Raw genomic sequence first — 25,861 nt, forward strand, 5'->3', positions numbered from 1 at the left:
TCACTGAGTGGGGATTCCCCTACTCCCTTTCCCCCCTATCTGGACCTAGAGTTTGGTGGGGGTCCTAGGGCAGAGAATGCAGCAGTGACCCCTGGAGTCTCCCCCGCTATCCCCACTCTGTAAGGGTTCTAGGATAGTGTGTGTCCCCTCCTGGTAGTCTGGAGGTGTCCCAGTGTAGGAGACCCCCTAGGTGCATTCCCTGCTCTTTGCAGTGTGGGTATAGTGCAGGGGGGTCCCAGTGCAGAGACCGGTACAGAGTGCACAGCAGAGTTTCCCTTAAACCTGTGTCCTACCTTCGGGGGGGTCCCCTTGCAGAGGGTGCTGCATTGCAGAGGGTGCAGGAAAGCTCCTGGCAGCATGCTTCAGGGTTTGTAGCCAGTGGTGGCCATTTTCCCTTAGTCTGGCTGGTCTGCGGTTGGCGGCCATGTTTGTGTAGCCGGATGATGTCACGGGGCCATTTTCCCTTAGTCTGGGAGATGCTGGAGTCAACTGAAGGCTCGTGGGGAATGCAGAAGCTCCTCCTCCTCTTCTTCATTCTCCTTATTGTCCTCTTCCTGTGCCTGGGACATATGAACAAGGATAGCGTCCATGATGATGCTGGGTTCAAATTCTCTGCGCTCCTCCGGTTGGTAGGGTGAGTCTTTGGGGGTCTCTGTTATTTCTCTCTGCTGGTAGGTACCCTGAGCCTTGAGGGGGGATCCTTTAGTGGTGCCAAAAGATCGTTTTTGTACTGCAAGGTCTTCCTTTCCTTTATGGAGCCTCAGGGTCACATCGCCCCCCACTGACCCCCCTGATGGAGGTGGCAGGTCCCTTAGTACCCCAGCTTCCCATGGTTGCAGCGGTCCTGCAGTCCTTAGTGTCCCAGGTGGAAGTGGCGTGTGGGCAAAGGCCCAGGAGGAAATGTCCCCTGCCTTCCCCTGCTCCTACTGTCTCATCTGATTCTGAGCCTGATGCCGCCTTGGACGCAGGGGGACTTAAGATCACACTGTCTGATTTATCCGATAGTGGGGATGATTCCTCCATGGTCACAGCAGCGAATGAAAAACCGCTGGTAGACGCACTTATCCCTACAGTACGTGAGACTTTAAAGATGGATTATGCGGCGGATGTAGCCACAGATGTTGCTGTGTCGTTTGGTACGCACAAGTTGCATTGCACTCCAAAGGTGTTTCCTTATGGGCCTTATTTTGACAGGTTTTTCCTGTAAAGATTGAAACATCCAAATTTACCCTTTGTGGTCCCCAAACGTTTTGCTGTACGTTACCCTTTTGAGGAGTTACTTTTAAAAAAGTGAACTATTCCACCAGTGAGACCTGGCTAACAAGAAAATAGAGGCTGTGGCACGCAGCATGTTTACTATGGCTGGTTCGGCATTCCTGCCAGTCTTTGCCTCAGCCCTGGCGTCTCAGACCCTAACTGAATGGGCCAAGCTTTTGCGCCAGGACCTGGGGGGTGAGCAGGTACCCGCTGCTTATGTTGATTTAGCGGACCAATTGGTCCATGGGCTGCAGTTTATTTGTGATGCAGCTTTGGATACAGCTCCTTTGCTGTCCAAACTTTCTGTTTTAGCGGTGGTGATTAGGCGCGTGCTGTGGCTTAAGAATTGGTCTGCGGACCAGACCTCTAAGAAAGCTCTCATTGATCTAACCCTATCAAGGCAATCGCTTGTTTGGGGCTACCCTGGATGACATCATTAAGGGTATCATGGGAGGGAAGAGTACCTTTCTGCCACACTCAAGGAAAGGAGCCTCGCTGCAGACGGGGTCCCCCCTCCTCAGCCCATAGAAAATTATTTTGTGCTTCTGGGATGGAGAATAAGGGAAAAAGATCTTTTAAATCTTCCCCGGGAATTTATAAGCAATCTTGGTCTGGTAAGCCTAGAGCTAGCGTCCCCGGACCAGCAGACAAGACTCCTTCAGCGTAAAGGTCTGCCCTCACCCATTATTGGTTGGGGGGGGGGTAGGGACATCTTCGCTGGTTTCCAGCCCTGTGGACTACTTTGGTGAGCGTCAAGGAGATCCGCAAAATGTTTCTTTTGGGGGTACCCAGAAGGGTGGACAAAGCTTGTCCTTTTCAGGTTTTCTTAAGTCCCGAGTCTCCTTGGGCGGATTTAATTTCTGCAAAGGTTCAGGTGAAGTCTGAACTACCTATAAGGACCCCTTATCCCTGTCCAGGGAATTGATTTACCTAGGTCTGATTCCATTTCTGACCAGGGTGGTCTTTCCTCTGCATATGCTTCAGGGACCATAGGCCATGATTCACTGGCTGCTGTCTCACAGATAGTTTTCTCTCTCCCATTCTGCATACAGGTTTTGAGTCTGGCGGTATCCACCTTCAAGAAAGTTCAGTTTGTACAGTCTTACATGCAGCTCCTTTAGCAGGTTCGCCTCCACAGGAGGATACCGAAGTTCTCTGACAGATGCCGCAGGCATCCAAGGGCCACGGTAATGCCCGGCTCATCCTCGGCTAAGGCTTCTTCCGCAGTTCCTGTGAGGAATCAAGAGCAAGGATCTTCCAATCAACCTGGTTGCTGTAAATGTCCCTTGGGGGCTCCCTCTCAGATCTGGCGTGGCTAGGGGGTCTTCTTTCAGCGACCCCCTAGCCACGCACTCTTTAGTTCGTACCTTCATTCAGGGGGTTCGACATGTGGCTCCATCTGTACTGTCTCTTTTGCCGCAATGGAATTTTTTAATTTTGTGCTTTCGATTTTCCAGAAACCTCCATTTGAGAATATTCGGGAGGTTTCCTTGCCTACATTATCCCAGAAGGGGGCATTCTTGGTGGCTATTACCTCGGCCTGCAGGGTATTGGAGTTGGTGGCATTATCCTGTCGCAGTCCCTATTTGGTGGTCCATAGGGATAAAGTGGTTCTTCGTCCCTGTCTATCATTCCTTCCCAAAGTTGTCTCTGACTTCCATTTGAATGAGGACATTGTGTTGCCTTCCTTGTGTCCCAAGCCGGCTCATCCCAAGGAATTTGCTTTGCATACCTTGGATGTGGTTTGTGCGATTCGGGCGTATCTGGCAGTCCTTTCGGAGGTCAGACTCGCTTTTTGTGGGTACGGCTAGACCAAGAAAAGGGCTGGCTGCTTCTTTGGCTACCATCTCCAAATGGATCAGACAGATGGTGACTCCAGCCTATTCCATTAAAGGTCAGATTCCACCTTTTCCCTGTCATGGTGCATTCTTCTCAGGCGCTGAGTGCTTCTTGGGCCTTCTGTCATCAGGCTTCAAAATTGCAAGTTTGCAAGGCGGCCACTTGGTCGTCCGTGCATACCTTTACAAAAATCTATAAGGTAGATACTTTGACATCTGCGGATGCTTCTTTTGGCCGCAACGTTTTGCAGGCTGCTGTTTAAGAGGGGTGTTCCCTCTTGAGGCGTTGTTTTTCCTTTAAACTTTTATTTTTCAGACGGGGCTCCTGTGACACGGTTAAGGCTCCTGTGTCCTGGTTAAGGACTCTTATGTTTACCCTTTGGTTATTTTGCTTTTGGCACTGCTTTTGGACTTCCCACTAGTTATGATTTATGGAGCGCTGTGTCCGTTGATGAATGAAAGAGAAAATTATATTGTACTTGCCTTCAAATCCATTTGAAGGCAAGTACACTCACCCCTCTATGGAGTTCTGATACTTCTAATACTGCTTGCTACTACACTGATTACCTAGAGCAGAGAGGGGGGTTATATACCAGCTGAGGACGGCCCATGGTCATAGCCAGGTGTTTTTTTGTTCTGCCTACTCCTAATCCTGAAGGAGGTAATGTAACCCACTAGTTGATGATTTACAGAGTGCTGTGTCCGTCAAACTCAGAGAAATGGATTTTATGGAAAGTATAAAAATACTATTTTCCTTTCCTGTATTCTTTTAGAAGATATATGGGATGGGCTGTGGAGTTCAGTTGAGGGAAGCTTAAAGAAAGCTTTCTACCTAGGTTACATTGGTTGCCACAGATATTAATGCAAATACTTCACCACTGGGGTCACAAAAGACATAAATCGGCTTCTGTTTTATGTAGCAAAAAGTACATACATTTTAGTACTACCACTACTAGTCTACTTAAAGCAGAACTCAAGTAAGTATTTTTGAAAAATCAAACAACATGTTCTAAGGTAATAGTATTTTGCTGGTGGTTTGCTTTTTGCTGAAAAAAAAAAAATGGGGCTCCCTCCAGCAACCAGTCACATAATATCAAGGCTTAAAATAAAAGTGCCAGTGTAAAAAAAATTATTTTTCTTTTTAAAAATACCATCGATCTGATACTGCAACTTCCCTCCCATCAGCTCTACACAGAGAACTGAGCCATTAATGACCGCTGATCGCTCAGTTCTCAGGTCCGCTTTGAACACAGGGTGATAACGGTCTGTGTTGTGCCCCTCCAGCGCTCACTGGAGCGCCAGGCTGTGGTGTGGAGGGGGCCAGAGCGACTGGTTTAGGTTCTCAGTGGTACGCTGGAAGGCTAAGCCAACTGCTGATCAGGCATCTGGGTGGATTCCAACATTGTTCGGATCCTTGCAGAGCCTGGACTGGCTCTGTGACGTCAGCCGACAGCGAGTTTTAGCCTACTGCCGGATGAATCTGGGCACAGGAGTGCAAAACTAAGTGGTGTACTCCTATGACACACTGGAGAAGTAGAGCCAAAAAAGCTTTGCCCATACGTCTGCTTTAAAAATTCCTAATCATTCAGGCAGGGGAAGTTGATCTAAAAATGAAGTGCTATTGCCGTGGTTTCAGGAGAGATGAACTTTTTTTTCCCCCTCTGTTTAAGAAATTTGTGGTTGATGGTAGCTTGCAATGTTAATGCATTTTTAAAATCTTAAAACCATGATTCTTTTTTATAATATTGAAGAATTATGTAAAGAATGGGTCCACTTCTGTCATGCCTAGGAAATATATATTTGTGTGTAGGATCATTTTAAGGATTGCATTTTTGATTGACTTATTGCGTTTCTTACATTTATTTAAGAAGTCAAAAATTGGATTTGTATTCAGGAGCATCCTATATAACAAAACTTTATTAATGCTTATTATAAAGAATATGCATGGACATCTGTTTACTACATTTGACCACCAGAGGGCCACCTTGCTAAAGCTACTACTATATCTATGTAATACAATTGGTAGTAATTTAACGTCAATTCTTCTTTTTTTTTTTTTTTTTTCCACAGAATTATTTTTGCTGATTTCTTCATCATGAATGTAATTTTATGGGTTAAAGGATCTTCAGCTGCAATCCCCTTTGGGACGCTTGTGGCTATCCTGGCAATGTGGTTTGGAATTTCTGTTCCCTTAACATTCCTAGGAGCATACTTCGGATTTAAAGAGAGAGTAAGTACCAGAAGAGAATAATCCAGTTTTTCTGACACATTATTAAAGCGTATCTAAATCTGAAAACAAAAAAATAAGCTACATTTTATTGGTTATCAGTCTTTAGTGTAGTGGATGCATTTGTTTTCCTTTTTCATGCCTATTTACATTTATTTTCACCTAATGATCCTGTGAATAACAAAGGCATGGGGGAAAAAAAGTATCATGCATGACATGGGACTTTTATACAAGGTGTTGTGTAAAACAATATATTACCTGATACAATTGTTGTTGTGAACCCAACCAATCACTTTAGTTCTGCAGACAGGAGAAATGTCTATTTCTCTTTTGTTCATTGACAGACACAGCTCCTGTTTTTTCTTAACCATTGGGTTATACTACCCCCCTACAGGAGTAGGACACTAGGTAGGAAAAAGCTTGACTGCGCCTATTTGCAGTCCCAGGGGGTATACACCCACACTAGGCTATAGGCACTCAGTTTTTTTTCTGCCTAGTCAGGAGAAGGACCTAGTCCCTTGTTGGGACCTCTGGTCCTTGCAATTTTTTTCCTTTTAGATAGATTTCTCTTTTGTCCACCGACGGATGTAGCTGCTGCTTTAAATCATAGACGGATGGGTAATAAGCCCATCCCACTAGGAGTAACTAGGTAGAGCCAAAGGCTTTGACATGCCCAGGGGGGCGGGGCCCCTGGGTTATTACTCCTGGCCTCACCGTTGCATCTTCAGTTTTAGCTGCCTGGTCTTAGGAGTGGCCAAAGAGCTCCCTGCTGGGACCTTTTTGTCCTAGATCTGTTTTAAATGTCTTAAAGGGAACCTTTTTTTATTTATTTTTTGTTGCTGCTGACTCCAGTTCCTTTGGAATGCCGGCTGGGTTTCGGACTGGCTATATGAGAGCCTTACGGTCTCCCAGTTTGTGCCAGCGAACGCTTGCAGACCGTAGCTCCGCGCAGGGTCTCCATAGCGACTATAGTCCCACGGACGGGGACTGGCCTGAGGGTGAAACACCCCGCCGGGACACGCACACCTGGCATGTCAGTGTTGCAGTGTGCCCCTTGGCCGACAGCGCCCTCACTGCGGTGCAGAGGCAGTCCGTCAGGATGGATGCCCACCCTCAGCAGCGTAGTCCGGTAAGTACAGTCCCCCCGTCTGATTAGCGGGCCTGGGGTGGATGTGAAACAAAGAAAATGGCCTCTGCCCCCACCTATAACTGGCCTTAATAGCAAAGAACACATGGAAGGGCAACGCACATGAAACAAACAAAGATAAAATTCCCAGTTCAATTTGCCAACCAGTCTGCTTACCAACCAAATTGGCCTGTCTAACAGTTTGCGTCAATACAGGGGTTTAGTTAGCACACATTTGCAAACGCATGTGAAAGCTGCAGGGCCACGTCAAGGCTCCCTGTTACCTGCAGTCCTAACTCTAATGAATTTTAAAGAGTCTCCACAGTGGGAGCACATGCAAGCTAATGGATAGATAGGGGGCAGGTGAGCCTGGAGGTGGCCCATCCCTCCTGAAAGGTAATTGGGGGCATAATGGGAGCCCAGCTGATAGTATTACAGCAAAGGCACCCAGTATGTCCACTCACCAGTACACATATACAACAAAGAAAATGGCCTCTGCCCCCACCTATAACTGACCTTAATAGCAAAGAACACATGGAAGGGCAACGCACATGAAACAAACAAAGATAAAATTCCCAGTTCAATTTGCCAACCAGTCTGCTTACCAACCAAATTGGCCTGTCTAACAGTTTGCGTCAATACAGGGGTTTAGTTGGCACACATTTGCAAACGCATGTGAAAGCTGCAGGGCCACGTCAAGGCTCCCTGTTACCTGCAGTCCTAACTCTAATGAATTTTAAAGAGTCTCCACAGTGGGAGCACATGCAAGCTAATAGATAGATAGGGGGCAGGTGAGCCTGGAGGTGGCCCATCCCTCCTGAAAGGTAATTGGGGGCATAATGGGAGCCCAGCTGATAGTATTACAGCAAAGGCACCCAGTATGTCCACTCACCAGTACACATATACAACAAAGAAAATGGCCTCTGCCCCCACCTATAACTGGCCTTAATAGCAAAGAACACATGGAAGGGCAACGCACATGATACAAACAAAGATAAAATTCCCAGTTCAATTTGCCAACCAGTCTGCTTACCAACCAAATTGGCCTGTCTAACAGTTTGCGTCAATACAGGGGTTTAGTTAGCACACATTTGCAAACGCATGTGAAAGCTGCAGGGCCACGTCAAGGCTCCCTGTTACCTGCAGTCCTAACTCTAATGAATTTTAAAGAGTCTCCACAGTGGGAGCACATGCAAGCTGATGGATAGATAGGGGGCAGGTGAGCCTGGAGGTGGCCCATCCCTCCTGAAAGGTAATTGGGGGCATAATGGGAGCCCAGCTGATAGTATTACAGCAAAGGCACCCAGTATGTCCACTCACCAGTACACATATACAACAAAGAAAATGGCCTCTGCCCCCACCTATAACTGGCCTTAATAGCAAAGAACACATGGAAGGGCAACGCACATGAAACAAACAAAGATAAAATTCCCAGTTCAATTTGCCAACCAGTCTGCTTACCAACCAAATTGGCCTGTCTGACAGTTTGCGTCAATACAGGGGTTTAGTTAGCACACATTTGCAAACGCATGTGAAAGCTGCAGGGCCACGTCAAGGCTCCCTGTTACCTGCAGTCCTAACTCTAATGAATTTTAAAGAGTCTCCACAGTGGGAGCACATGCAAGCTAATGGATAGATAGGGGGCAGGTGAGCCTGGAGGTGGCCCATCCCTCCTGAAAGGTAATTGGGGGCATAATGGGAGCCCAGCTGATAGTATTACAGCAAAGGCACCCAGTATGTCCACTCACCAGTACACATATACAACAAAGAAAATGGCCTCTGCCCCCACCTATAACTGGCCTTAATAGCAAAGAACACATGGAAGGGCAACGCACATGAAACAAACAAAGATAAAATTCCCAGTTCAATTTGCCAACCAGTCTGCTTACCAACCAAATTGGCCTGTCTAACAGTTTGCGTCAATACAGGGGTTTAGTTAGAAGTGCGTTGCCCTTCCATGTGTTCTTTGCTATTAAGGCCAGTTATAGATGGGGGCAGAGGCCATTTTCTTTGTTGTATATGTGTACTGGTGAGTGGACATACTGGGTGCCTTTGCTGTAATACTATCAGCTGGGCTCCCATTATGCCCCCAATTACCTTTCAGGAGGGATGGGCCACCTCCAGGCTCACCTGCCCCCTATCTATCCATTAGCTTGCATGTGCTCCCACTGTGGAGACTCTTTAAAATTCATTAGAGTTAGGACTGCAGGTAACAGGGAGCCTTTACGTGGCCCTGCAGCTTTCACATGCGTTTGCAAATGTGTGCTAACTAAACCCCTGTATTGACGCAAACTGTTAGACAGGCCAATTTGGTTGGTAAGCAGACTGGTTGGCAAATTGAACTGGGAATTTTATCTTTGTTTGTTTCATCTGGGGTGGATGTGGGCTCCTCCATAGGTGAGTAGGACCCTCGGGTACCCATACCTCCTACCACCCTTCGCCCACTATGAGGGGTCACCTGGGACCTTCCCCCTCCTACTCTGACCTCTCCCTACCCTGGGCTCTGGACCCCCAGGACACTTTTAGCGGGGGGTCCCCTATGGAAGTCACCTCAGGTGCTATACCGGGTAGTGGACAGTGGGGGGGGGGGGGGGGGAGGCCTCGGAAGGGGGTACATGGTTGCGCCTCATACAGCTACCTTGGCGGGGGGTTCATCCACTAGGATGACCCCCACCTGGGCCCCCAGGCCTGTTACTAGGGTAGGTCTCACTAGGCCAGAGGTCACGTGCTCATCGGCGAGAAGCCGCCATTTTGCTGTGGCCTGCAGCCTTAACAGGCCTCAGCAGCCTGCCTGGGTATCCCTATCACTGTAATGCCGGTGGCCATTTTGCTGGAGCCGGAGACAAAACAGCAAGGAGCTTCTGGCTCTTGTGGGTGGGGGCGTTTCCTTTTACGTTCTCTTGGCCATGCTGAGGAGTTTAATTACCCTGGCCTTCACCTTTTCATCTTCAGAGGGGTTTCAGGCCTTTAGGGGGCTTAGGATTATCCCCCGGAGTAGCGCTGCGTGCATCGCGATCGCCTCTTAAAGGCACAGTGCACACTGGTAGCGGCGGACTTGCTGGGACCTATGGTGCCCTTGTAACCTCACTTAGCCTCAGGGCCGTTTAATGTTTGGCGATTGGGCGCAGATTACTCCCTCTTAGGCCATTGCTCCTGTTTTCAGGAGAAGCTTCTGTTTAACCCCTTCCAGTGCAGGTTCTGGTGTTGCCCCGTTTCCCTGTCTGCTCTTTACATTCATACTGTGCAATCCTACTGTTTGTCCATATGTCAAACATGGATTCCCCAAGTTTGTCTGCGACCGTCGATGTATCATTGGGGCCCACTTCTGATGCTGATGATGTGACTTTATTGTCTGTGATGTAAGAAATGTCCAGAAAAATGGACAACGTTTTTGCAGCAGCATCTACTAAGAAACGCCCTCGGCCCTCGCCTGTCTCATCGCAGACCTCAGATTTTGAGGCCAATATGGTCGCCGGTGACGCAGACCCCCTTTTGGAGGATGCGTCCCCACATTCAGGCTTTTCTGAAGCGGAAGAGGATGTTTCCACACCCGCCTTTGCACAGGAAAAGACGCTGGTAGATGCTTTGGTATCCTCAGTGAGGGACACCCTAAAAATCACGGATGCGATTTCTAAATTCACAAGGAGCCTTGGTATCCTTTGGATCCCTAAGGACAAAGAAATCATCCAAGGTTTTCCCTTGTCCCGAAGTCTTTTGTCTGCTTTGGTGGAGAAACAATGGCGGCGACCTAATCGCACGCTTGCAATTCCAAAACGTTTGGCTAGACGCTACCCCTTTGAGGAAGAAATCTTACACAAATGGACGGCCCCCCCTCAGGTGGACCCCCAGATATGTGGTATTCACAAGGCCAAGGTTTTACCGGTGGCAGAATCCTCATCTCTCCCTGATCCGGTTGACAGATGTATTGAGGTCTTATCCCGACACCTGTATACGGTAGTGGGATCTACTCTCAGGCCTGCCCTGACTACCATTCTAGTCTCTCAGACTATGTTTGAATGGGTAAAGGCTCTGAGAGAGGCACTGACGGTAACCCTGTTACCGTCATCTGCCCTGGAACTTGCTGACCAATTATCGCAGACTCTGCAATTTGTATGTAATGCTAACCTGGACGTTCTTCCGCTCACGGCCAGAGCGTCAGTGGTAAGTGTGCTCATCAGACGTGTGATCTGGCTAATGTCCGGGTGCTGGGCTTGATGGTGTCCTCCTTCAAGGCCGTACCATATGCTCAGGCCCACACAAAACTTTTGCAACGGGAGATCCTTGACAAATGGGACAAGGATCCCTTTATCCCTGGACAGTCTGATTAGTTTGAGTCGGAGATCCAAGGACTCCCTGAATTAGTGGCTCAGGCCTACTAGGCCATGCGACCAGCTTGGCACCTCCTTTGGGGGTGTGGCGCTGTGGGGGCGGTTTAATCTTTTATGTCAACCATGCCACCATTATTGTGGAGGGCACCCACCTCTCTTAGTGCTGCGGGACCATCAGGATACTCTGCTTGAGCGTCCACGTCATGGCAGGCGGCCCTCTTTTAAGGGGGCTATTTCCTATTGTGCGGGGCTATATGGAGGGGCCCACCTTGATTTTTGCGGGGTCCAGTAAGCAGTCCATTCGTGGACCCTGGGTTGGCGTCCCCCCCCTTGCGGGATCGCATTCGGCGGCCCTCCCCTAATTATGTTTTTCAGGGTGACTTTAGCATATAACTCTGCGGGACAATCAGGATACTGCCCGGTCCCTTTTGGTACCACAGGTCTTCCACTGTGGCGGGGGTGTTCTTCTTTCCCACTTGCTTTGACAATATTGTCACATAACAGTGGGGTTTTCCAAAATGCACCCTAAGTGTTTTGCTATGTGATATCCTTATAAGGATTCCCTGCTTAAAAAGTGGACGGTCCCACCTGTAGTGGACTCAACAGTTTCCAGGTTAAATAAAGCTCTCTTACCCTCCGTTTGAGGAGTCCTTGGCCTTTAAAGATCTGGTTGATAGGAGAGCAGAGACTCTGGCCTGCCATATGTTTTCACTATGGCTAGTTCGGCTTAGGCTGGTATTTACTATTGCCCTGGTGTCGCAATCTGATGATTGGGCTAAACGTTTATGCTGGGACCTGGAGGGGAAACTGCTTCCCCCTGCTTTTGCAGAGCTGGTGGATCAGTTGACCCAGGGGCTACTGTTTATCTGTGATGCCTCTTTGGATGCCCCTTTTGAGTTTAGGCTGTCTGTATCAGCAGTGGTCCTTCAGCATCTTATCTGGCTGACAATGCTGGTCTGCAGACCAGACTTCTTAGAAGGCCTTATCTCGCCTTTGTGGGGGATCGCCTGCTTGGAGCTTTCTTTAATGACATCATTAGTAGACCTGGGCCATTCTCGACTCATAAGGGGCTTTTTTCGTCCCTCAAGGGATAAAAGTCCTTCAGGGCCTCCCCCGGAGGTTCCAAGAGGACCTGGTCTGGGAAGCCACGAGGGACTCTTCCAGACATGCGAACAAGGCTTTCTCTGCATAAAGGGGCACCCTCACCCCTATCTGGGGTGGGGGAATGTCTTCAGGGTTTTCTGAATCCTTGGACCTCTCTGGTACAGGTCAAATTGGTCCACGAAGTAATTCGGTCCAGCTACAGGTTCTTCCAACCTGCACTTGTCCCAGATGGCTTACGGAGTCCCTTTTGGAGAAGTGCAAGCCTTGTTACTTCATGGAGTGATTGTTCCGGCTTCTGAATTTTTTCAGGGGTTTTACTCAAACCTGTTTACAGTTCCCTGGAAGGAAGGCAAGGTACGTCCACTTCTGGACCTCAAGGCGCTTGTGCGGGTACAGAAGTTCCGAATGGAGTCAATCCGCACAGTAGTGGCGTCCATACATCTGGGGGATTTTCTCCCTTCTATTGACTTCGGTGATGCTTACCGTCACATTCCAATATGTGCCGGTCACCAGCGCTTCCTCCGCTTTGCCATGGGCGAGGAGCATTATCAAAGGCGTTTACCTTTGGTCTCGCCTCCTCTGGTCTTCACACAGTGTTGGCCCCAGTACTAGCATTGTTGTGTCAGTGGGGGATCGCGGTACTACGGTATCTGCTCGTAGAAGAAGATCATCCAGAGTCTCCGACTGCACTGATGGACACTTTGGAGATCACTCTGTGATCTCTGAGCGAGTTCTGTTGGATTCCGAACCTTCAGAAGTTCCGGTCATTCTTGTGGCCCCAGACTGGCATCGCCGGTCTTGGTACACGGATCTGATACGGCTGGTCGCCGATGTCCCTTGGCGACTCCCTCTCAGAGAAGAATTGTTGGTCCAAGGACTGATCTTCCATCTTGCTTTACAGTTGCTGGCTTTAAAGGCTTGGCTATTGGAAGCCAGATGCTGAAAGATAGGGGGTTGTCTGACTCAGTGATTCCCATGCTATTAAAGACTAGAAAATCTACCTCTAGAAAGATTTACCATCGCGTCTGGAAGTCGTACATTGCGTGGTGTGAGTCTCTTGGGGTTTCTCCCCGTTCCTTTCAGTGGCTCGTATTTTGGCGTTCCTCCAAAGAGGTGTGGAACAGCACATAGCCTTGGGTACCATCAAGGGCAAGGTTTCGACCTTGACGATTTTCTTTCGATGTCCTTTGGCTACGCATTTCTTGGTTCGCACCTTTGTTCAGGGGGGTTTGCCACTTGGCTCCACCTGTGCGGTCTCCGTTGCCTCCGTGGGACCTCAATTTGGTACTGTTGGTTCTTCAGAAACCGCCTTCTGAAAATATTTGCAAGATTCCTCTGCTTACATTGTCCCAGAAGGTATCCTTCTTGTTGCGATTACTTCTGCATGGATGGTGTCGGAGCTGGCAGCTTTGTCTTGTCGTTCACCTTATTTGGTGGTTCACAGAGATAAAGTGGTACCCTTGTCTGTCGTTCTTCCTAAGGTTGTCTCTGGTTTTCATCTGAATGAAGACATTGTTTTGCCTTCCCTGTGTCCTAACCCTAAGCATCCTAAGGAGATTGCCTTGCATTCTCTGGATGTAGTTCAGGTGGTCAGGGTGTACCTGGCGGCAACCGAGCCGTTTAGGAAATCAGACTCACTGTTCTTACGGATGGAACTTGCAAGGGGTTGGCCGCGTCTTCCGTGACCATTTCCAGATTGATCAGACAGACGGTGGTGCAGGCCTATTCAATCAAGGGTCAGGTTTCTCCTTTTCCTGTTAAGGCGCATTCTACACAGTCTTTTGGTGCCTCCTGGGCCTTCTGCCATCAGGCGTCAGTGATTCAGGTTTGCCTGGCGGCCACCTGGTCGTCTGTGAACACTTTCACAAAATTTTACCAAGTAGATGTGCTGGCATCTGCGGATGCTGCTTTTGGCCTCAAGGTTTTGCAGGCTGCTGTTCGGAAGGACTAGTCCTCTTTGAGGGTGTATGTTTTCAGGTGAGCTCCAGTTGTTCCTGGTTCAGCTCCATGTTACCTAGTTGGCTAGGGTTAGCCTTTGGGAATTATTTTTTGCTGGGTTTTTCCCACCCCCTCATGTTTGACAGTGCTTTGGGACGTCCCAATGGTCAAGAAGATTCTGGAGCTGTGTCCGTCAGTGAACGAAAGAGAAAATAGTTTTTTTTGTCCTACCATAACATCCTTTTCTCTTATGTTTATTGACGGACACAGCACCCACCCCTCTGTGGAGTTGGCTTTCTTTTGACACTGCATGTAACAAAACGGAGTGCCTATAGCTGAGAGTGGGTGTATACCCCCTGGGACTGCCCATAGGCGTAGTCGAGCTTTTTCCTGCATAGTGTCCTACTCCTGTATGGGCAATATAACCCAATGGTTAAGAAGAATCGTCAATGTTCATCAATGAACCTCAGAGAAATGTATTTTTTACGGTAAGTCAAAAATCCCATTATTGCATGCTGAGACTTGTACTACTGTACATTTAAAGTATAACTAAAGGCAAATGTATTTAGTTTTGGACAGAGTGCAGAGGAATCAAAACACTTGTCATTTTTTTTTTTTTTTTGCAGTCTGTCCCTCCATTAGGGAGATTCAGCCTATTACTCTTGCTTACTGTTATCACAAAGAGTGAAAGTAAAAGAAAATCCCAAATTTTGGGTTGTCCCCAGAACAGCAACAGAGGGGATATCAAATGTTGACACTAGTTCTGGTGACCCTTGTGACAACCAGGGGTTTATTGTTCCTTCCTGTTTTGGCTTTAAGACAGAAAGTGAAGGAAAAGCTCCACAGTGAGACACAGATGGCAAAAAAAAAAACTGACAGGGTTTATAACCCCCCTCCCCTTTAGCATGTAGTTCTGCTTTAATGTGCTGAGACAAGAGAAAGGCAGACCCAGAGTGCTGCTGCTTCTAGGCCTACAGAGACACAGCAGTCAGACCAGCTGAGACTCTTAGATCTACAGAAGCAAGACCGATGCAGTGTTGATTAAATCTTGCATTCCTTCTATTTAGCGTGTGGCAGCACAGTTTGTAAGTAGTTGGTATAGTTCTCTTTACAGTCCTTCCTTCACACACCTCAGCTCATTTTAGCTTTTCAACCGGTACTGTGATTGGATAGTGAGCAGCAAGACTTGCTGCTGCTGCTGCTGCTGCTAAGATAGAGTGAGGTTCTTAAGAAAAATGTCACTACTTTTCAGATCTGATTTGAACACCATCACACAGCAGATCAATACAATATGGCAGTTTCTGTACTCTCTGGAGCTTACTCAGCAGCCTCTTTTTAAAAGATTTTTATTGCAGGACTGACCTTAAAAAAGAAAAAAGGTTTTTTTTTTTTCTTTTTTGCTTTTTTTTTTTTTTTCACAATTCTATTCTTTAACTGCTTCTCACCCATGTCATTGTAAAATGATGGACGGGAACCTTATTACTCTGGGAGGACGTCACATGACGTCCTTCCGCGAACGCGCCTCGCGAGGACTCTCTGGGATTTGCTCCAAAACGATCTGTCACCCTTTGCAACCACTGGACTCAGCTGACCACTGATTACTATGCTGGCCCGATGCCAGTGTCATGTGATCACTGTAACCAATCACAGCAGATCACATGACCGCTTCCTTTCATGCCATTCATTGTATACATTTGTGTTGCTAGCTGTGATTGGACACAGTGATCACATGGTACAGACAGAGCCTCTTTGTACCATGTGATTAGCTGGGACCAATTACAGTTAATCACAGCAATAGACCGTGTCTACACACTGTCATTCAGTAAAAATATTTGCTTATAGCAGTGAAGTTCACTGCTAAAAGCAAGTATAAAAAATAATATAAGGCATGCTGGCAGGTATATAAACCGAAAAAATAACGGCTGGCAAAAAAATAGTCAAACTATATAACAGTGGTAATTGTGTAAATTGCCACGCTAAAATATGATAATGTGCAAGGTGACTCAATTAAAGTGAGACATAACATCGAAAATATGAAACAAGCACATATGCAAATGTAAGTGGGGAAAAAAAGTCCAAATTAGGTCTTCCAAAACACCACAGTGACACTTTGCAGACATAGAGTGCTCAATACACTTTGGTAGTCACTATGTGAACCTTCATCAACCACAAGCAGTGGACTCTTACCAGAACATAAGGACTCCACTACAGTCAAATCCACATAAAACAATCCCTTCAAGCAGAAATCTGGTTAAAATTGTTTGGCTGTATGCACAAAATTCCACGTAAAATAAACATAGAAGAACCCACATAGTGTAAAACTGTCTAAAATGTTTTATTGCACTTCAAAGTATGAATACTACTCGCATGAAAAAAATCAATACAAGCTATGTATGCATAACATTAACAGGATGCATGATAGAGGATCCAAACAATGCTTCACAAAAATTAACGGTCCAAGTAGGTGTGGCAACGTAACATGCATTAGCTACGCCCAACGCATTCATTTCCTCATAAGTAATAATCGGGGCCTGGATGTCGATCAAAAATGTTTTATTCATTGTTAATATTCAAAACAAACTCCCCCATCTATCCATGTCTCAATGCTTTATTTTGTTAATAAATAATTTTGAAAAACATCCTCCTAGCATTTCTGGCCATAGCCATCTTGAGTAAGGGCAGATGATTAATGTAGTATTTAGTTCCTGTAATCCATCTGCCATTAGCTCAGGCATGCATGCAGGAGAATGTGCTTAGCTGAGAAAACCCCTCCTCCCCTACTGAAGACTCTGGGATGTAGGACATCATTTGCCTAGGTTGGAAAACCAGGAAGTATCTGAAGAAACATTCCTATCTATTAACTAATGCTAGCAGCATACGGATAAATAGTCAATGTTGATTGAGAGAGTGAAGTTCCACTTTAAGCCATTTGTGAATCCCCATGTATTTCGTGATACATGGTATGGACACGAGGTGTCATCACTCTCAGAGCCCATTCACATTAGCGCGACTTGTCAGCCTGACCAGTCGCGTCGGTCGCGGTCCATTGAGTAGTACAGGACCCGTTCTAATAGGAGCGACACAAGTCGCTCCGACTTAGAAAAAGGGTCCTGTACTACTTTGGGGCGACCCCGGAGCGACTTGCATAGACTTCCATTATGTGAAGTCCCTGCAAGTCGCGCCGAAGTCGCGGTGCACGCGACTTCACAGGTCGCCCCCCGAAGTCGTGTCGCCTCAGTGTGAACCGGCTCTCACTCTCATCAATACGTTTTTGTTTGTTTTTTTTCTCCACTAACGCAGTCATTTTCCATTGTCTGCAACAAATACACACTCACTAGAGCATCTGGTGCCTACTACATTTAATTATCAGCAGGGGGATATTTCTGAAGTTGAAGTAGATAAAATTACAGGTAAAATGACGATTGAAAATAAATAGTGTACGTCATTACATTGGTTATTTGAGACAGTACTGTCAAAAATATGGAAGACAAGCAAATTTAATTTTCTACTTATACTTATTTTAGGTGGATGTGTAAAGTTATACTTTCCTCCAGAAATGAATAATTCAATTTTCTGGCCAGTTCCATCATCTGCTATTCTGCCTCCCCTTTAGTATGTTATTAATTTTATTTTATTAATTATTTAGTTATTTTATTTTATTAATTTTAAGTAGTATTAATTTTATATTGGCTTTTAATAAACTAAAGCGCAGGTCAATGGGAGCAGTAAGAAGTGCAGAATACCTTGATTGTGGCAGATCTTTACACTGTGTGTAAGGTTAGACTTACCTCTGCAGCCTCAGTGTGCCCTAATCCCCATCTAACCAACATAACTTTTGATTGCTGCCTAGAAATGTGATCTTTTTAAACTTCTCTTGGACGTTTTGTTTTTTTTTAGCCTTTGCTGTTTCTTACATTTTTCTTGCTTGCTTTTATAGCCTATTGAGCATCCGGTCCGCACAAATCAAATACCGCGTCAGATTCCCACGCAGTCCTTCTTTACAAAACCAATTCCTGGTATCGTTATGGGTGGTATTCTGCCTTTTGGGTGCATTTTTATCCAGCTGTTTTTCATTCTCAACAGTATTTGGTAAGTTTGTTCCCTATCCGGCAGAACTTTTTATTTCCTCATTGGCTACAATTAATGTATTTCTGTACATTAAGAAGAAATGTTTCTTAACAATGATTATGCAGCAAGAAATGGGTAATACAGTTTATTTGTATACTTCTTCTTTTTTTTTAAATGTCTTTTAGCATTAGCCTGACTTCTACCCTTTATGCAAGGGGTCATTTTTTTTTTTACCTATTGGGCTACCTTGCTTCTTCTTGACCCCTTTAGTAGTTTAAATATAGGATGGCAAAGCATGTAGGATTCCAGATATTTCACCACCTCATGGACCACCCTCTTTTTAGCTCTCAGGGGTTTGTTGTAGGTGCTAGTAACAGGTAGGTAGCTTACCTGGAGTTAGAACTGTCTCTGCCTGCCTTCAAGTGCCTGGAGAATATTTGTGAACCTTCTGTACATAAATCATAACTTTCCAAATGTTGCAGTTCATAAATCCTATTTCAGTTCATAAAGTGGATATATTCCAGAATCCCAATAGGTCCATTTAAATTGAAGTTTGTTTCTCTTCACTAAATCATGCACACCTCCGTTGTAACGGAAGATTCAAAGATCCTCTGTGTCCCCAGCATTTTTGACAACAGAACCTTGGAATCCGTGAGTCCAAATCCTATGGTGAAAGACCCTTTCAGGTTTATCCCAAGGGGGAATAAACGAATAAGCACTCCAGATTTCGCAGCTCATTCACATTTATTTAACAATAAAACTATAAACTATCAGTTCAGAAAACCTGCGGTAGCCTATGGCTTCCCTTATTCCAATGCTGCTGCTGATAACACAAGCAAAAGGGTTACTGCTGTGTATTCAAAGAACTATGGTCAAAATAAAAAATATGATGTGGACTGCCTATACCAACAAGTTTGGGCTCTGTTTTTCTTGGCACCCCCAAAACATACCTGTTGATCCTGCTATTAAAATCACTGGATAAGAACTTCCTTAACCATTTGTCTACCAGCCACCGCAGTTATACTGCGGCAGGTCTGCTCTGTTACGTGAAACAACGTAAATGTACGTCGCTTCGTGTAGCAATTAGTGTGGACTAGAGGGAGAGAGAGCCAGTCAGCGGGTCCGACTGCCGCGATGTCCCCCGGGCACCCGCAATCACTTCCGATGGAGACACAGCAGACCGATGTTCTGTCAGTGATGAGCACAGGGATCCTATTTAGGAATACAGATCTCTGTTCATCCAGTGAGCCCATCCTCCACACAGTTAGAAAGCACCCCCTAGGGAAACGTTTAACCCTTTGATCTCCCCTGGTGTTAATTCCTTCCCTGTCAGTGTCATTAGTACAGTAACAGTGCATATTTTTACCACAGATTACTGTAGTAATGTCACTGGTCCCCCGAAAAGTTTTAATGAGCAGGGGGCTGATCGCCGTCATTTCTAGTGAAAACAAAAAAAAATATATATAAATAAAAATGACATAAATCGTTCCCTAGTTTTGTAGATGTGATAACTTTTGTGCAAACCAACCAATGTACAATTATTGGGATTTTTTGTACTAAACATATGTAGCAGAATACATATTGGCCTTAAGTGGTTAAAGGAGTTGTAAAGACAAAAGGTTTTTTTTATCTTAATGCATTTTTTTATTTAAGAAAGCCTTCTGTGTGTAGCAGCCCCCCAGCACTCCCTAATACTTGCCTAAGGTTCCTTTCTGTGCAGCGATGTTCACGAGTCCCTTGGCCGTACGGCACTCTCCCTGCTGATTGGTTGAGAGACAACTGGGGTGCCATTGGCTGCCACGGTTGTCAATCAAAGTCTGCCAATCAGGAAAGAAAGGGGGCAGGGCCCTACAGCTGCTGCAGCTCGGCTCTGTCCAATGAGGACAGAGAGCTGGAGCCTCTGCACTCATGCACACCGCTGGAACTAATGGGCTCAGGTAAGAAAAAGGGGGGGCTCTGGGGGCAGCTGCAGCACAGAAGGTTTTTCACCTTAATGTATAGAATGCATTAAGGTGAAAAACCTTGAGACTTTACAATCTCTTTAAAATGGGGTGACAATGATCTTCTTTCTGCTGTGAAATCACTGCAACGTTGACACCCTTGCCACTGTTGTACCTGCTTGGATGGTGACACTATCCGTATTTTGCCATATCTAGCTTTGTCCACAGCCCTTAAGATTGACAGCACATTGATCTAACTGCAGGCGCATAGGGAAATTATGTTAAAGCTGTGGTCACCCCATTCAGGACTATCTGGCAGGGTGCACAAGTCCTGTTTACCAGCTACAATTATAATTTAAAAATGTATTTATTTTAAGATATTTAACATGCCCTTGCATTAAAAATGCCTGTCGACCACTCTGAGGGGACAAATCCAAAGGCTTTAGATGACCTTTATACTTCTGTTTTATTGCAACTTCATTTTGCTGTCAATAGATACTGTAGAATCACTGACTTAATTTATGTCTTATTTTACTCCAAATAATTTCCTTTAGTTTATACTTTTTCTCACGTTTTACAACATGCCTTACTGTGCCTTGAAAAAAAGAGGGTACCTTGGTATACTATACAGTGACAGTTTGTGGTACTTTTGACAATACCTGTAGAGTTGAAGCTCCCCTTTGATAGCTGATGTTCATGGGTGCAGTTTTAGCCCTACCATGTAGAATCCATATCTAGATCTTGCTTTCCTGAACTCTTGTTGCTTTACTGTAACAATGTTGTAAGTCGTTCGGGATGTGTCACACAAATCATTTTAAAAGGAACTTGTCAGGGTGGACATATGGAGACTGCCATTGCTAACTTGTTTGGCTTGTTTTGCTGTAGGGCTTCACTTCACTTGGAGAGTTACTGATTTGGAACAAGCCTGCCTGTATTTGGTATCCTGACCCTTCACTGGCTAAATGAGTGTTTTGCATCAGTGACTCATACTGTTGTAACATGTTCAACCCGTTTTTAGAGTGGAAAATGTAACCTGTTCCTGAATCTGTTGCCTCGGCAGCAAAGAAACACCAATTCACTCATGACTGAGCATTTTGCAGAGGGCTATCAAAAATGTTTTTTTTTTTTTTTTGATAGCCCTCTGCAAAATGCTCAGTCATGAGTGAATTGGTATTTCTTTGCTTCACAATCTAGGCCAGATGGAATCCTAATAAAATAAGAGGCGCCCGGGCCATCGCCATAAATCAACGAACAGGTCTGTCATTCACTGAGACTGGGCTGCCTGACTTGGAAGATTTTTGGATCTGGGATCGGCTCAACACATGAGTGATTGTTTATTGGGCACGCTTGACTGATCTCTGTAATGGGAGTCTGTCAGATCCGGTAAGAGGCTTGGACACCTGGTGTTTGCTGGTGGTGGCTTCTGGATTCACAACTTACAACTTTTACTCTGTCTGTTCCTGGGATTCCCCATTCATTCATATGTGTGTGGAATTCTTATGAACTTTTACTCCCCAATTGATTTTTTGTGGATTTTAATATCGAGATTAGGGGGGTAAATGGGGGAGCTGCACACTGAAGGTTTTTTTTACCATCATGCATTAAATTCAGCCTTTACAAACACTTTAAAGAGGTGTTCCAGCTGGGGAAAAAAAATCAAAGCCAGCAGCTATAAATACTGTAGCTTCTGACTTTTAATATATAGACACTTACCTGTCCAGAGAGCCCGTAATGTCAGTACCCCAGCCGTTTTCAGATCGGCTGCCGGCTGCTGCTGCCGCCATTCTTTCTAAGGGAAACTGACAATGACGACTGCACATTCTAATTGGCTCGGCGGTGGGGGAAGGGGGACAGAACATCCGAGGGACGACGCCATGGCGCTGTCTCCCTGAAAGGTGGCAAATGGGGAGGGGAGGAAGCAGATGAGCGGAAGTTCCACTTTTGGGTGGAACTCTGCTTTAAGATCTATACAACATAGAATGGAACCCTTTTCCTATACCCCACTTATATTCTACCTATATTTTAGAAACTTAGACTGCATGTCTTGCAATCGAAATCAAGGCTTCTGTCTCGCTATTACCTGAAGCAAGATTACTGTAAAATTAAGGAATTTTTTTTTTTGGAGCAGTCTTTGGTACTGGACGTATATTTCAGAGAATGAGGTATGTGATTATTAGAAGCTTTCAGATTAAGGCACATAAAAATGGTCAGATCTCCACAGACTTAAGCTGGCCATAACTAGAAGAATTTTAGAATTGTTAGTGGGGTAGCAGTGACAAGGAAAATTGAAGGAGCAGGATGGAGATTTTTTCTTGAACAAATATCGAACAGTATATTTGGTTTCCGTTTGGGAAATTATATCCATTTCAAAATCAAATGTTAAAAACAAACAAAATGTTGAAGTACTGTCAAACAACATTCATCAAGTCATCAGCTGTACCGATTAGAATTATCTTACAAATGTTCCTATGAAAACGTGCTAGTATAGGCCCAGCTTCACTGTACCCAAAATGTTTTATGTGGAATGGTCAAAGGTCTGTTTCCTCACCAGTTTTTAACTGCTGACCTTTACCGCAATGAAATTCTTTCTTACCCAGTTGGATGTTAGCAACCAGAGAAGCTCAAATTTTTATCTGAGCTACTGTAGAAGCTGGGGAATTCTCTGCAAAGCTTAAACAAAATCAAGCATGAGACACATAAATGTTCCATTGCTAATGCTTTGGTGAACTCTCCATTGAAATGTGTGGAGGTTTCCTTTCAGCAAGTGACATGCAAAGCCTGTAAGAGGTGTCATAGGGTTGAATGAAGAGCTTTATGCTGGGAACCCATAAAACATTGCAAGCCCGGCAAGAGGCCTTACTCCTTTGTAACACCACAAAAATAGGTAATTGACAATATTTTTACAGTGATATGAAAGGGTTACTTATCCCAGAACCTGTATTCACTATATCTGGTCTCCCACAGTACATACAATGCAATTATTTTAGTAAATATAAACTGATACATTTTCTCATCAACAGTATATAACAGTCTTGTGACTTGTATCAGTTCCTAGCAAAGCTTGTTGGAGGAATTTTCATTCTCCTCCTATCCTCTGTCTGGGCAGTGCTGATAGGCCCCTCCACATGCATCTTCCCAAGAAAAAAAAACAAACTCTTCAGCAATACACACCAAACTTAGCATGTGCAGCCCATCCCCTGGCTCTGTAAATATCAGGTTATTTTTTTTTGGAGACAGTGGAAGATTAGGAGGGTCAGAGAAGACAGGATTAAACAGCCTTTATACACAATGCAAAGGATTACCCCTTAGGTTCTACAGCAAGTATAACAAGCATGCTTTACTGCATGTACAGACTGATTTTACTGTTGTGGGATTAGTAACACTTTAAAGAGTGAATATTTTGAAACCCTCATTTATGTGCACATTTTTTAATATAAATGTACATGCAGGATTTGGTGCCGTTTTTATGCAGTATTACTGCACAGTGACTGAGTATACTGCGCCTCCCTTCCAGTACAAGCAATACGGGTCAGGTCTGACCTAACAAAACAATAAATGCCTCAATTAGCCAGCAGTCATTTGCAAGGTTGTTTTCCATAGCTTGCCATACACTATGCAAATTTTGGCCAGTCGGGTAAGATTTGTTCCACCACGGATGGCTCTGTCACCACCCTCCCACCCGACATACTTGAATTGAATGTGTGGGCTGTCCGAATAAAATAGCAGCAGCAGGAGAGTCACCTTTCTTGATGTATAACATGGAGGAGTTTGTTGGGTTTTTTTTTATTTAGACTCTGAAAAAATTCTGTGTATGACCAACTTTTATTCCTTGATGTTTAAATGACTGCTTGTGGGAGCACCTAAAAACTGTGTAAAAACGTTAATTAAAATATGGAACAACTAGATAATGAAAATGCAAGACCTTGCATCAAACATTTTGCTTTCAGGCAAATGTAACTCAAATGTGTAATTACTACAAATTCGCTGCCTTCATTGTGGATGATGGGTACATTTTTTTTTTTTTTTAATTCGTTTATTGCAACAAATAGAAAATAAGGCACTTTACAAGCCACCAGATAAACACAGTAAGCAATAACAATGCAAAGGTAGGAAACCGAGCTTTTGGCTCATCCAAACATCATGGAATAACAGGACAATAAACATAGTGGAATAAGGGGGTGTATAGCCCCTAATAATCAAACAAAAGCATTCCGACCCCCTAGATGGGTACATTTTTAATATAAGTTTGCAATGTAAATAATCAGTCAAAATAATCAAATAAAGTAAAGTGTGTGTATTGCATTTTAGGCTTCATGCATATGGCTGCAAATGGCAATAGAAAGTAAAATAGATTTTTACTGTCACCAGTCAGCCTGTACCAATCAATGGCAGGCATCAGCTGTATGCATGTAAACATGAATCCAAGCGGCTTCATGCATACAAGGCCATATGGGCTTCCCAAAACATTTATTTTTATGGAATTCTCATCATGCTTCTCTAGACATTAAAGGGGAACTTTACCCATAGCAACTTGATAAAAAATAATGTTCTTTAGCAAGGAACTTTTAATTATGCCACCAAAATAAGTGTGTGCTGTAAGTTGTCTCCAGCATTGCTTCTGTTTCTTCTTGCTGGAGGCTGCCATTTTGCTGAAGCCCAGAGACCCTGAACAATAGTACATCATAAAGCAGAACTAAACCCATCAATTTACCGGTTTAAAAAAAGTTAAATTTCCTTGAATTCTGAGATTAACTGTCCTATTTGCTTAAGTCCTCAACCAAAGTGTCAAACCATCAAATAGCTGGTGTCATAACTGATCACATGTGCAGCACCATGGCAGTTGCAGCTCAAACAGAAGCAGCTTCCCTGGCTGTAAAGGATAGGAGGATTTAATTCTGCTTTAAGGCTGTCGGCAGATCGGCCTCTACAAATTCAGCAGTGCCTAAAATGGAGAGTAACTGAGCATGTGCAGAGCACCGTGTGACAGTGTATAACTGGATTTTAAAGAGTATAGGACTGGGGGCTGGCTGACTTTCATGCACCTCTTATAATCCTTCAACCTCATTTTTTTTCTTGTTATAGGGATGGAGACGCCAGGCACTACCTGCTGGGGTCTCACTTAAAGTCCCACCTAGCCTATTGTGTTTAAAGAGTATAGGTGCCTATTTTTCATGTTTTAAATGGCTATACCTCCAAAAGGGGCCAGCCTGAAGTGATCTAGCAGGACCTCATTTTCTGACTAAAGTTCCACTTTTAATGTGCATTGTAAAACTAAATGTTTGTCCGTTTTCTACTAAGTTCCATTGGATGTGTATACTATTGACATACATTTGTGTGTTCACTTTATGTATTTTGTTTTGTAGGTCTCATCAAATGTACTATATGTTTGGTTTCCTGTTTCTGGTGTTCATAATACTACTGATAACTTGTTCAGAAGCTACCATCTTGCTGTGCTACTTCCATCTGTGTGCAGAGGTACTTAACCCAATTTGCCCATAAAAATATGTTGTGTTCTATTGAAGGATATTTGCAAAAAAAATATCTCTTGTTTGATTTGGGAACCCCCCAAGTAACCGCATAGAGAGGTGTTTACCTCACAAAGTCTTCCATCTCATAATTGCCAATGTTGTGTAACGGATTGCATTCTGGTCAATGGAGAGTACGTTCTTGCCAATGGAGAACTGTTGTATTTTATGGTTTCACTTTAATACAAATCTTTATTGCAAATGAGTCCTTAATAAATAGAGAAGTTCAGAAAGAAAATGAAAAGGTGAACTAACACTTCACACCCTCTTGAGCTCGGCCCCCCCACACTCCCCCTGGTCCCCACTGTATTTACCTTCATGGGTGATGAGTTGTCTGTGCCCTTGCAACTTGTGTAGTAGTTTGGGGATGTTTAATCCCCACTCTTCACCCTCTTCTCTGTGCAGTGCTCCTGGGACGTATCAGAGTGATTCTTATTTGGTTGCTCTGATCCATCCCAGAAGCGCTGCAGAGAGAAGAATGAGAAAAGCGAGGATTTCAAATCACCGGAC

At 44.8% G+C, this 25,861-nt stretch overlaps 1 protein-coding gene across 1 annotated transcript in view; it reads left to right on the forward strand.

The window, feature by feature from the left end:
• Positions 1–25,861, forward strand: part of LOC309559567 (transmembrane 9 superfamily member 2-like) — a 132,250-nt gene that overhangs the window by 99,896 nt on the left and 6,493 nt on the right. The window contains exons 13-15 of the mRNA XM_082262876.1: positions 5,166–5,325; positions 17,756–17,907; positions 25,190–25,301. Of these exons, the coding sequence (XP_082119002.1) occupies positions 5,166–5,325; positions 17,756–17,907; positions 25,190–25,301 (424 nt within the window). The remainder of the gene's footprint in view (positions 1–5,165; positions 5,326–17,755; positions 17,908–25,189; positions 25,302–25,861) is intronic.

Source organism: Pelophylax lessonae, assembly GCF_965119305.1.
Source record: "Pelophylax lessonae genome assembly, chromosome: 7".
In the NCBI taxonomy this organism is placed as follows: domain Eukaryota; kingdom Metazoa; phylum Chordata; class Amphibia; order Anura; family Ranidae; genus Pelophylax; species Pelophylax lessonae.